This window comes from Rhinoderma darwinii, chromosome 4 (genome assembly GCF_050947455.1).
Source record: "Rhinoderma darwinii isolate aRhiDar2 chromosome 4, aRhiDar2.hap1, whole genome shotgun sequence".
In the NCBI taxonomy this organism is placed as follows: domain Eukaryota; kingdom Metazoa; phylum Chordata; class Amphibia; order Anura; family Rhinodermatidae; genus Rhinoderma; species Rhinoderma darwinii.
The window spans coordinates 276,871,815-276,885,900 of NC_134690.1; the positions used below are offsets into that span (position 1 = coordinate 276,871,815).

Here is a 14,086-nt window from a genome sequence, read left to right on the forward strand (position 1 = left end):
AATAGCGCTCGTGTCTTTCTGAACCCTGCAGTGTATCCAAACATCAGTTTATGACCACATGTGGGGTATTACTCGGGAGAAATTGCTTTACAAATGTTGGGGTGCTTTTTGTCCTTTATCCCTTGTGGAAATGAAAAAAACAAAATTTTCGTGTAAAAAATTTGATATTCATTTTCACGGCCTAATTCCACTAAGTTCAGCAAAAAACCTGTGGGGTCTAAATGCTCACTATACCCCTCAATAAATTTCTTGAGGGTGTTAGTTTTCAAAATGGGATCACTTTTGGGGTGTTTCCACTGTTTTGGTCCCTCAGGGGCTTTGCAAATGCGACAGGACACCTAAAAACGATTCCAGAAAAACATGAGCTTCAAAAGCCAAATGGTGTTCCTTCCCTTCTGAGCCCTGCTGTGGGTCCAAAAAGTAGTTTATTACCACATATATTGCCGTAATCAGGAGAAATTGGTTTTCAAATGTTGGGGTGTATTTTCTCCTTTATTCCTTGTAAAAATTAAAAATGTCCACGTTTTATCCCAAAAATTTCACACAATAATTACACTAAATTCTGCAAAAAAAAGCGGTGAGGTCAAAATGCTCACTATACCCCTCAATAAATTCCTTCAGGGTTCTAGTTTCCAAATGCAGTCACTTTTCGGGGGTTTCCATTGATTTGGTCCGGCAGGGGCTTTTCAAATGTGACATGGCGCCACAAACCATTCCAGCAAAATTTGAGCTCCAAAAGCAAAATAATGCTCCTTCCCTTCTAAGCCATAACGTGGGAAAGAACAGCAATTTATGTCCACATATGGGGTATTGCCGTGCTCAACAGAAATTGCTTTGCAAATATTGGGTTGCTTTTTCTCCTTTAGTCAATGTAAAAATGAAAAAAATCTAAGCTAAAACTAAATTTTTTGGGGAAAAAATTTAGGTTTTCATTTTCACAGCCTATTTCCAATTAATTCTACAAAAAATCTGTGAGGCCAAAATGGTAATTATACCCCTAGATAAATTCCATAAGGGATGTCATTTCAAAAATGGGGTAACATTTGGGGGGTTTCCACTGTTTTTGTTCCTCAGGGGCTTTACAAATGCGACATGGCACCGAAAGCCATTATAGAAAAATTTGAGCTCCAAAAGCCAAATGGCACTCCTTCCCTTCTGAGGGCTGCCGTGTGTTCAAACATAAGTTTATGACCAAATATGGTGTATTTCCGTAATCGGGAGAAATTGCTTTTCAAATGTTGGGGTGCTTTCTCTACTTTATTACTTGTAAAAATGAAAACATTGAATGTTTTATGTGAAAAAATGTAGATTTTCATTTTTATGGCTTAATTCAAAGAAATGTAGCAAAAAAACTGTGGGATCAAAATGCTGACTATACCCCTAGATTACAGAGGCTCTGTCACCAGATTATAAATGCCCTATCTTCTTACCTAATCTGATAGGCCCTGTAATGTAGATAACAACAGTGGTTTTTATTTTGAAAAACAATATTTTTTTTAACCAAGATAAGAACAATTTTAGATTTATGCTACTTAGTTTCTTAAACCCTTAATGCTCAAGGAAGTACTATTCCGTCATGGTAAACAACCCGTTCACGCTCCATGAGGGAATAGTACGTCATGGGAGGAACGGCCATTTCGGCTGTCTTCCTGTCATATACAGGAGCTGTGACAGCTGTTTTGTACAGCGGTTGCCGCAGCTCCCATAGCAGGGACCGATCAGTGTCCCTGCTGATTAACCCCTGAAAAGCCGTGTTCAATAGCGATGGCAGCTTCTTAGGGGTTAAACCACCATCGATGGCCCACTACATGATAGCGGGCAGCGATGGTGGCTATGGCAACCGGACGCCTAACAATGGCGTCCGGCTATGCCATTGACGGAAGCCTAGTGGGTCCTGACAAAGTCAGGACCCACTATGCTTGTGTCAGTGAGTAGCTGACAGCTCTAATACACTGCACTACGCATGTAGTGCAGTGTATTAGAATAGTGATCAGGGCCTCCTGCCCTCAAGTCCCCTAGTGGGACAAAGTAAAAAAAAGTTGTGTAAAAATAAGAAAATAAGAGTTTTTAGAGTAATAAAAGTAAAAATCCCCCTTTTTCCCTTATTAGTACTTTTATTATTAATAAAAAAAATAAATAAACAAATAAACTATACACAATTGGTATCGCCACATCCGTAACAGCCTGAACTACAAAATTATTTTGTTATTTATCCCACGCGGTGAACGCCATAAAAAAAAATAATAATACACCATACCAGAATCACAATTGTTTGGTCACTTCATCTCCCAAAAAAATGGAATAAAAATAGATCAAAAAGTCGCTTGTACCTATAAATGGTACTGATCGAAACTACAGTTCGTTATGCAAAAAACAAGTCCTCGCACGGCTTTCTTGATGGAAAAATAAAAAAGTTATGGCTCTTAGAATAAGGTAACACAAAAAGTAAATGATTTTTTACAAAAAGTATTTTATTGTGAAAACGCCATAAGACATAAAAAAAACTATAAACATATGGTATCGAAGTAATCGTATTGCCCCGCAAAATAAAGTGAATATGTCATTTATAGCGCACGGTGAACGCTGTAAAAAAAAAATTATTAAAAAACAATAGTAGAATTGCTGTTTTTTAGTCACCACGCCTCTTAAAAATATAATAAAAACTGATCAAAAAGTCGCATGCACCCCATGAAAACTACAATGAATTCCTCAAGGGGTCTAGTTTCCAAAATAGGGTCACTTTTGGGGGGTTTCCACTGTTTTAGCACCACAAGTCCTCTTCAAACTGGACATGGTGCCTAATAAAAAAGAGGCCTCAAAATCCTCTAGGTGCTCCTTTGCTTCGGAGGCCATTGTTTCTGTCCATTACCGCACTAGGGCCACATGTGGGATATTTCTCAAAACTGCAGAACCTGGGCAATAAGTATTGAGTTGGGTTTCTCTAGTAAAACCTTCTGTGTTACAGAATTTTTTTTAATAAAAAGGATTTTCTGACAAAAAAAATAAAATGTAAATTTCACCTCTACTTTGCTCTAAATTCCTGTGAAACACCTAAAGAGTTAATAAACTTTCTATATATGTGTAATGATGGGGGTAGGGAAACAGACAAGTGAGCCCTAATCTACCCGCCACTCTCCCTGCCTACTTGCAACGACCCGCCCTAGGCGACGGGGTACAACTGGGCGACGGTCCCTACGCTCAGTAAGTGCACGACAGACAGCAGACAAGGGTACACAAAGAAATGGGGCAGTTGCCCACGGCAACACCGTGAGCAACAAGAGTGGTGAACGAGCCGAGTCAAACCAGGAGTGTACGAGGTACCAAACGCTGAGCAGGAGAGTAGTGAACAAGCCGAGTCAAGACAGGCGTGTACGAGGTACCAAACGCAGAGCAGGAGAGTAGTCAGTAAGCCAGGGTCAGTATGAAGCAGGGTCAAATAGTTCAGAAGCTGCAGAAGGGCCAGGAAACCACACGAGAATAATCACAAGCAAGGAGGAACAGGAAAGGCAGGTATAAATAGACAGAGGGCGGGAGCTAGCTCCGTCTGGCCAGGCTGTGATAGGCTCTCCCACTCCTAAGCCTGCCATCCTGAGTGGTGGAAGATCGAGTCAGTCTCACAGACATAGAAGCAGGTGCAGACTGATTACCTATGGGCGTATACACAGAAGCTGTGCCTGGCAGATCCTTTACAGTACCCCCCCTTTTATGAGGGGCCACCGGACCCTTTCTAGGTGGACCTGGTTTATTGGGGAAACGAAGGTGGAACTTCCTGACCAATACCCCAGCGTTAACATCCCGGGCGGGTACCCAAGTACTCTGCTCAGGCCCGTATCCTCTCCAATGGACCAGGTACTGGAGGGAGCCTTGGACCATCTTGCTGTCCACAATCTTGGCCACCTCTAATTCCACCCCCTCAGGGGTGAGAACGGGGACAGGAGGTTTCCACGAGGGAGCCAAGGATGGGGAGCAGCGTTTAAGGAGGCAGGCATGAAACACGTTGTGTATTCGAAAAGATGAGGGCAACTCCAGTCGGAAGGAGACAGGATTGAGGACTTCAATGACCTTATACGGCCCTATAAACCGGGGAGCAAACTTCTTGGACGGGACCTTAAGGCGCAAGTTCTTAGACGATAACCACACCAGATCCCCGACCATAAACAAGGGGTTAGCAGAACGTCTTCTATCTGCCTGAGTTTTTTGTATGCTCTGGGACGCCTCTAGGTTCTTCTGAACCTGGGCCCACACTGTGCACAGTTCCCGATGAACGATCTCTACCTCGGGATTGTTGGAACTACCAGGTGAAACGGAGGAAAACCGTGGATTAAACCCAAAATTACAGAAAAAGCTGGAGACCCCTGACGAGTTACTGACCCGGTTATTAAGGGAAAATTCGGCGAGGGGAATGAATGAGACCCAATCATATTGACAGTCAGAGATAAAACACCTTAAATATTGTTCTAGAGACTGATTAGTCCTCTCGGTTTGGCCATTAGTTTCAGGATGGAAGGCAGAGGAGAAGGACAGATCAATCTCCAACTTTTTACAGAAGGCTCTCCAAAACAATGAAACAAATTGTACCCCTCTGTCCGAAACAATATTGACAGGGACCCCATGGAGACGCAGGATGTGTTTGGCAAACAATGTAGCTAACGTCTTAGCTTTGGGTAGTTTCTTGAGGGGCACAAAGTGGCACATCTTACTGAAGCGGTCTACTAAAACCCACACCACCGACTTGCCTTGAGATGGAGGCAAATCGGTGATAAAATCCATGGAGATATGGGTCCAAGGTCTCTGGGGAATGGGCAAACAACATAGTAAGCCCGCTGGTCGGGACCTGGGAGTCTTGGACCTAGCACAAACCTCACAAGCGGCGACGTAGGCCTTAACGTCTTTAAGCAACCCAGGCCAACAGTAGTTTCTGGCAATGAGGTGCTTGGTACCCAGGATGCCTGGATGGCCAGATAGTGCACAGTCATGATTTTCCCTAGGAACCCTTAGCCGGAATTGCAGGGGAACAAACAGCTTGTTCTCAGGAAGGTTCCCGGGAGCTGAACCTTGATCAGCCGCAATTTCGGAGACTAAATCAGAATCAATAGAGGAAATGATTATACCTGGAGGCAAAATACAAGCAGGATCTTCCTCCGAAGGAGGGCTGGCCATGAAGCTACGCGACAGTACGTCAGCCTTAATATTTTTAGACCCAGCCCTATAGGTGACCAAAGAATTGAATCTGGTAAAAAAAAATAACGCCCATTGAGCTTGTCTCGGGTTTAGCCTCCGGGTAGATTCTAAGAAAACCAGAATCTTGTGGTCGGTAAGGACCGTTACCTGGTGCCTAGCCCCCTCCAGGAAGTGGTGCCACTCTTCAAATGCCCATTTAATGGCTAAGAGTTCGCGGTTGTCAATATCATAGTTACTCTCAGTGGGCGAAAACTTCCTGGAGAAGTAGGCACAGGGACGGAGATGGGTGAGGGACCTGGTACCCTGGGACAATACAGCACCCACTCCCACCTCGGAGGCGTCAACCTCCACGATGAATGGCTCCATTTGGTTGGGCTGAACCAGCACTGGGGCCGAGATAAAGCACTTCTTAAGGACCTCAAAAGCCTGGACAGCCTCAGGATGCCAGTGGAGGAGATCAGCACCTTTGCAAGTGAGATCCGTAAGAGGCTTAGCGATGACCGAGAAGTTAGCAATAAATCTCCTGTAATAGTTAGCGAATCCCAGGAAGCACTGTAACGCCTTCAGGGAGGCAGGTTGGACCCATTCCGCCACAGCCTGGACCATGGCGGGCTCCATGCGGAATACATGAGGAGTGAGGATTTGACCCAAAAATGGTATCTCTTGCACCCCAGACACACATTTTTCGGTCTTAGCAAACAGTTTGTTTTCCCGAAGGGCCTGGAGCACCTTCCTGACATGCTCAATGTGGGAGGACCAGTCCTTGGAAAACACAAGTATGTCATCAAGGTACACTACAAGAAATACCCCCAGGTAGTCTCTTAAAATCTAATTTATGAAATTCTGGAAGACCGCGGGAGCATTACACAACCCAAAGGGCATGACGAGGTATTCGAAATGACCTTCGGGCGTGTTAAACGCAGTCATCCACTCATCCCCCTCTTTGATGCGGTTATAAGCCCCCCGTAGATCAATCTTAGAGAACCATTGGGCCCCCTGAACCTGATTGTAGAAATCAGGAATCAAAGGAAGGGGATACTGGTTCCTTACAGTGACCTTATTCAAATTTTGGTAATCAATGCACGGCGAAAGACCACCATCCTTCTTCCCTACGAAGAAGAAGCCAGCACCTACCGGCGAAGTAGAGGGGCGAATGTAACCATTGGCCAGGCAATCCTGGATATACTCTCTCATGGCTTCACGTTCGGGACAAGAGAGATTAAATATCCTACCCTTAGGGAGCTTAGCTCCTGGTATCAAATCGATTGCGCAATCGTATTCTCTATGAGGAGGTAACGCTTCAGAGGCCTTTTTAGAAAAAAACATCAGCGAAGTCCTGAATAAACTCAGGTAGAGTGTTCACCTCCTCAGGGAGAGAAATAAAATTAACAGAAAAACATGACGTCATGCATTCATTACCCCATTTGGTAAGATCCCCAGTATTCCAGTTAAACGTGGGATTATGTAACTGCAACCAGGGAAGGCCTAAAACCAAATCGGACGATAATCCCTGCATCACCAGTACAGAGCACTGCTCCAAATGCATGGAGCCAACAAGGATTTCAAAAACAGGGGTATGCTGCGTAAAATAACCATTAGCAAGTGGAGTGGAGTCGATACCCACTACCGGAACAGGTTTAGGCAAATAAATCAATGGCATAGCTAGAGACATAGCAAATTCCACAGACATAATATTAGCAGAAGACCCTGAATCCACGAAGGCACTGCCGGTAGCAGACATACCACCAAAAGAGACCTGACAGGGAAGCAAGATCTTATTAGGTTTCATTTTTACGGGAAATACCTGTGCGCCCAAGTGACCTCCCCGATGATCACTTAGGCGCGGAAGTTCTTCCGGCTGCTTATTCTTACGCCTAGGACAGTTGTTCACTTGATGCTTGTCCTCCACACAGTAGAAGCAGAGACCATTCTTCCTGCGGAAGTCTCTACGTTGTTGGGGAGACACGGAGGCCCCGAGTTGCATAGGTACATCCGAGTCTTCCGTGGAAGAACGAAGCAACGGAACCTCGGGAGGCATCATGGGGGAGTCAGAGGAGAAGGCACAAAAACGTTCAAGTCGTCGTTCCCTGAGACGTCGGTCAAGTCGTACCGCTAAAGCCATAACCCGATCTAGGGAGTCAGAAGAGGGATAGCTAACTAGCAGGTCTTTCAGGGCGTTCGACAGATCCAATCTAAACTGGCACCTCAAGGCAGGGTCATTCCACCGAGAAGCTACACACCACTTCCTAAAGTCAGAACAATACTCCTCTACAGGTCTCTTACCCTGACGTAAGGTCACCAGCTGACTCTCGGCAAAGGCAGTCTTGTCAGTCTCGTCATAAATGAGCCCGAGAGCAGAAAAGAAAAGATCAACGGAGGAAAGTTCAGGGGCGTCAGGAGCCAAGGAGAAGGCCCATTCTTGGGGCCCGTCCTGGAGCCGGGACATAATTATGCCCACCCGCTGGCTCTCAGAACCTGAGGAGTGGGGCTTTAAACGAAAATAGAGCCTACAACTCTCCCGAAAGGAGAAAAAAGTCTTCCGGTCCCCTGAGAACCGGTCAGGCAACTTGAGGTGGGGTTCAAGAGGTGAGGTGGGGGGCACTACCAGGGTAGCATCATGCAGGTTGTCCCTCTGAGCCAGGGCCTGGACCTGTAGGGAGAGGCCCTGCATCTGCTGAGCCAGGGTCTCAAGGGGGTCCATAGATGTGTCAGGGACCAGTGTAGACTAGGTATATGGGCCTGTGATTATGTAATGACGGGGTAGGGAGACAGACAGGTGAGCCCTAATCTACCCGCCACTCAGTCCCTGCCTACTTGCAACGACCCGTCCTAGGTGAGGGGGTACAACTGGGCGACGGTCCCTACGCTCAGTAAGTGCAAGACAGACAAACAGACAAGGGTACACAGAAGCTAGAGAAACGGGGCAGCTGCCCACGGGAACACCGTGAGCAACAAGAGTAGTGAACGAGCCGAGTCAAACCTGGAGTGAACGAGGTACAAAACGCTGAGCAGGAGAGTGGTCAGAAAGCCAAGGTCTATAACAAGCAGAGGATGAGTAGTACAAGCAGTAGTAGCAAGCCAGGAAACAAGCATAGAAGAATCACAGGCAAAGGAGGAACAGGAAAGGCAGGTATAAATAGACAGTGGGCGGGAGCTAGCTCAATCTGGCCAGGTTGTGATAGGCTCTCCCACTCCTAAGCCTGCCAACCTGAGTGGTGGAAGATGGAGTCAGTCTCACAGACATAGGAGCAGGTGCAGACTGATTGCCCACGGGCGTCGACACAGAAGCTATGTCTGGCAAATCCTTTACATAAGAATGATATGTTATAAGTACATATTTCTCGCGTGGCCAATAATTTGTAAGGCGGTTCCTTGATGGCACTTACCCGGAAAAGACCTTTAAAAGATTAATCTAAAATTGAACCTTTAGGTCTTCTGTCTAACTCTCTTGAGAGGACATCCAAGGCCATTTTTTTCTTATTTCTTACTTCTCTATCTCTCTCATATTATTGTAACTTCTCTTTCTTAATAAAGCTTTCATTTAATTTCACCGTGAGACAGGAGGCCATTTTTTTCTTATTTCGTACTTCTCTATCTCTCTCATATTATTGTAACTTCTCTTTCTTAATAAAGCTTTCATTTAATTTCACCGTGAGACAGGAATCTTTTTTTTAAAGATTTCCTTATCAATATATACAAAAGAAAAATAATTGCTGGAGTTCTTCTTTAATTTCATATTACGTAAATCTTCTGCGTCCTCACATACCTGCAAAGCTTCTGTTACAATACAATGGTAGCGGTGGAGCTGGTCAGATGGCTGCCAGGGCTCTGTACTTAGAATATTAAACAGAGCGGCAGATGCAGTGTTAGGCTGGGTTCACACACCCTATTTACGGACGTAATTCGGGCGTTTTAACCTCGAATTACGTCCGAAAATACGGCTCCAAAGCGTCGGCAAACATCTGCCCATTCATTTAAATGGGTTTTACGATGTTCTGTGCCGACGGTCCCGCGTCAAAGAAGTGCATGTCACTTCTTGAGACGTAATTGGAGCCGTTTTCCATTGATTCCATGGAAAAACAGCTCCAATTACGTCCGTAATGGACGCTGCGAAAAACGCCTGCATATGCCATTACGTCTGAAACTCCGGAGCTGTTTTCTCCTGAAAACAGCTCCGTAATTTCAGCCGTAATGGACGCTGCCGTGTGAACATACCCTTATATATTACCCTTGTCTTGAGCCGTCAGTGTGGGACAACGGAACAGCCTAATTGTATCTTAGAAGTCAATTGAAGCTGCTCACTGGTCCCATGCTCTTGGCTAAAAACAAGAGTAATAAGTGTAGCAAGCTGTAGCTACGGGCGACCAGTATATTTGCCATCTGGAGCCCTGCTTTGTATAATTCCCTCATAAGGAGGCTTTTTCTGTCAGTTATACGGAATTTGACAGAAACAAAATTGTGGCATGCTATATTGGATGTTATATTATGAATGTTTCTTCTGATAGAAGGACTCACATTTTCTGTTTTTAGATTATAGGAGAGTAACCCGGTATGCTCTTTTGCTGCTGTAGCCCATCTTTTGCATGGGTCCACACGCTGTGTATTGAGAAATGCTCTTCTGCATACCACTAATGTAGTGCATAGTTACTTGAGTTAGGGTATGTTCACATGTACCATTGAATTTGCATTTTGGCCACTGCTGTAATAAAAATAATGCATTTTTCAGGGCATGCTGCATTATACATGTTATTGAACTGATATTTATACAATTCTGCAATTCTAATATATTAGTTACAGTTCCAACAAAGGTGGAAACCTACACTTTAAGCCCCAGAATTAGGCAATTTCTAAGAGTATTTTTTATCAGTCTTTTGCCAGCATTTAGGCTGCCTCAAAATGGCCTATTTAATCGACAATATAAAGGCCACAGCATCCGCACTTCCCATAGTTCAACTGAACTAAACATAGATCACTATTGGGTTCAATGGGTTATATTAAGCTCAGACCTTAAAGGGGGTTTTCCATCTTGGACACTTATGGCATATCAATAGGATATGCCATAAATGTTGGATAGATGCGGGTCCCCCCTCTGGGCTGTTTCCAGAACTATAGAGTTACAGGAAAGAGCATAGATCAATATGCTACATTGTTTCTAGAACTTCCATTCACTTTTATGGGTTTTACGGAAACAATATAGCCCCGTAAGCTTGGCTGTTTCTGTACTCCCAACCACCTGGTCAGTCAGTGGCTGGAGAACAGCGAGAGTGGGACAAGGTAGGACAGGGGTCAGGGGGCCCCATTCTAGAGATAGGTGCAGGTCCCAGAAGCGAGACCCGTATCTATCGAACATTTATGGCATATCCTGTGGATATGCCATAAATGTCCGAGATTGGAAAACCCCTTTAAAGGACTTACTTATATGGAGGCTGTTCTCTGACTATAGGTTCCAACCATAGTGATCTAAGTTCGGTACAGTTGTACCACAGGCGGTCCAAGTGTTGCAGCTGTAATGCGTATGCTAAAATGCGCTGGTATTCTGGCCATCTAAAAGCGACCTTACATAAATTTCTTCAGTGCATAATACAGAGCCAATGTTAATCTGTGTGGCTATTCATCTGGCTATTCACCTGGGAGTATAAAATATTTGCAGATTTTAAAAAAACTGCATAATCTGTTTAGATTGAAAACGCCCATTGAAGCCTGTGGAGAGTGTTCAAAATGCATGAATATGTAATCCATGTCATCAGTAATGCATCTGTATTTTAATGGGAATTTCAATTTCCTTCCTAGCAGGCAAACCAACAGTATTAAGATTTCATAATATGAATGAAATACCAATGACAATGATAGCTATACAATATGATTCACAACAAACAACCGTTTACAAATATGCTTGTGTAAACTAATCTTACACATATATATTACATACCTTTAATGGCTGAAAACGATAGTCCAGAGCTCGGGCTAGCTCTAATAGCATTGCACATGGTACAGCTGAATCTGTAGCCCCAACAAATATTTTACCATCCCACTGAGGGCTGAAGTATTTTGAGTCATAATGGCAGGCAAGGACCAAGTGACGATGAGCAGATGGATTCAGAGTAGCAATAACATTTGAGAATGTCACATATCCAACAGGAGTTTGACTTTGAAATGTATCTTCTTCTATAAGCCACCCAGCTTGAAGTCTCTGCAATCGCTGTTTTATGTGCTATTGACAGAAAAGCAAAACAGAACAGTAAAAATTTGTAATCATAAAATGCCTAGGCCATCACCGTAAAATCTTTTTCTCATTGTATTCATTGGGGGACAGAGCACCATGGGTATAGGCCCCTGCCACTAGGATGCTGACACTAGGTAGGAAGAAGTGTTCCCGTCCAAGCAGGCCATACTTCTCCCACAGACACTGGCAAAATCAGTTTGTACAGAAAGCATTAGTAGAAGCCAAAACAAGAACATGTCCATAGTCCCAGGAAAAAAAAACAGCCAAAACAGGTCTGGTGCTTCGAACAAAACAAAAGACGGAGGAATCTGTGTCCCCCAATGAATACAACGTGAAAAACATTTTACAGTGAGTACACAAATACAGTTTTCTTGTTTATATCATTTGGGGGGGACAGTACCAAAGGACAACCTAAAAAGTCCCAGAGTGTGGGAGCAGAAAATAAAGCAAGCAGGACAGCCATGCGACCCACCTAACTCACAGCTGACTGCACCGAAACCTAGGTAGAAGCCTTTTTATACCTGAACAACTGAAGCTTGATGTCTGACTGCCAAGAGGCACCAATAGCCCTTGTAGAATAGGATATAAACCAAAAAATACCAACAAACGGAATATATAATACAGATAATGCACAAAGGTCACCATTAAACTGTAAATCACTGTTATATAGGCGGCACTATATTATATATCCTTAGTATTGACCAAGGTACACTTGGTGCGTCGATCAACAATTATCATGAGAAACTACCAAGAAAGAATGATCGACTACGCACATGGAGATGCAAAAAAGTACACAAATTTTATTGAATAAAGACATTTGAACAAGTTAAAAAAATGGAATAGGGAATGGGTCACACAATAAAAAAGACGTTGAAAACAATAGTAAGCCAGATATAACCATATCTGGCTTACTATTGATTTCGACCCCCATTTTTTTAACTTGTTCAAATGTCTTTATTCAATAAAATTTGTGTACTTTTTTGCATCTCCATGTGCGTAGTCGATCATTCTTTCTTGGTAGTTTCCCTTGTAGAATAGGCAGTGCCCCGAAAGGGAGGTCTTTACCATTGCACTGATAAGCTTCCGAGATCACATACTGAATCCAACACGCAATGGTAGCCTTTGAAGCCACCGATCCCTTGTGTGGCCCCTGTGGAACAAAAAAAAAAGAGAGTCAGAGTACCGAAATGACTACGTTGCAGCTAAATAGATGCAGACTGCTCTCACCACATCAAAGCAATGTAAAGCCCGTCCATTGGATGAGAAGAGGAATGGCAGAAAGAAGGGAAGACAATCTCGTCGTTGATATGGAAGGCCGAGATAACACTCGGTAAGAAGGAAGGGACAGGTCGGAAAACCATCTTGTCCTTAGGTGACCAAAAATGGGGACCTGCAGGACAGTAGAGCTAATTCGAAAACCCTACTGATGGAAGTGACGGCTTTGAGAAAGGCCACCTTCCAGGAGAGTAGACGCGGTGAAACAACCCGAAAGGCTTAAAGGGAGCAATCTGAAGAGCCACACCACACCGTGGAAAAGCGCCATGAGATTTGCAGGTACCTTGGTGAAGACTCGTTGAGTCATGGAAACCTCGAAAGTAAGGTTGACAATTTAAAAATGACGAGAAACAATCGCAAAACGAAGGAAGCACTGGTGGGATCTTGCGATGGAAATGTGGAGGTATTCATTGCGAATGTTAATGGATTAGAGGATATCATGCGAAACTTCCGAACGCGAACAAAATAGTTCAGCTTCTTCAGATCCAGAGTGACCCACCTTTCTTTGTAATGTGAAGAGACTTGAATAGAACCCCTGAAATGGTTCCGCTTGAGGAATTAGGACCATAACATTCTGCAAGAGTAGAGAGCTTGAATAGCATGAAAAAAGCAGAGGCACGATCCAGTGCGCATGGTGGAGTCAACAGAAAGAAACTTCCCGTGGGTAGGGCGAAGAATTCTATCTTGTAACCTACACCACTTCACGATTACATGCATCATCCACAATAGCAAGCCATGACTCCTGAAAGGAATACAAATGGGAAAACACCTTCATTGCGAAGATGTCTTGACAGAGGAGGACTTCTGTGGCTTAGGATGTGGTTGCCAGGTCTGGGCTTAAAGGATGGGCGTCCGGCCTTGGTAGGGAAAGAATCCCTCCTATCCAGCCTCTGGGAAAAGAATGACCTCTGGGCAGAGGAGTTAGGAACGGACTGAAATCTATGACATCAGAGAGAAGGCTGCGGTACGGCGTGGGCGGTTCTGGGCAAAAGATAACTTTTACTGCTGGTAGCCCCAGATGCTTGTCAAAAAGTCTTTCACCAACAAAGGAAAGGCCAACTAGGTCCTTTTTGGAAGCCTGGTCGGTCACCTGGTTGGTAGCCCATATTTTAGCCAAATTGAACGCTACATTGAAATGAGATTAGCCGATGTGTGGGTCTTGAAGCGAGTTGGCTTAAAATAAATTTAAAAGCTTAAATTACCAAGTGCAGTTGCGACGCACCTTCCAGGATACCACGGTGCAGCTGTTTTACTCCATATTGAGCAAGCCTTACTCACCCAAGCAAATGCAAAAGCTAGGCGAAGAACAGAAACTGAGGCTACAAACGTGGAGTTGGTTTGGGAATTCAGCTTCTTGTCAAGAGGGTCACTGAATGATGCTGCATCTGACATAGGTGGATTCACAGA

At 44.2% G+C, this 14,086-nt stretch overlaps 1 protein-coding gene across 1 annotated transcript in view; it reads right to left on the reverse strand.

Moving 5' to 3' along the window:
• Nucleotides 1–14,086, reverse strand: part of QPCT (glutaminyl-peptide cyclotransferase) — a 121,658-nt gene that overhangs the window by 80,423 nt on the left and 27,149 nt on the right. Inside the window, exon 3 of the mRNA XM_075862536.1 lies at nt 11,111–11,392. Within this exon, the coding sequence (XP_075718651.1) occupies nt 11,111–11,392 (282 nt within the window). The remainder of the gene's footprint in view (nt 1–11,110; nt 11,393–14,086) is intronic.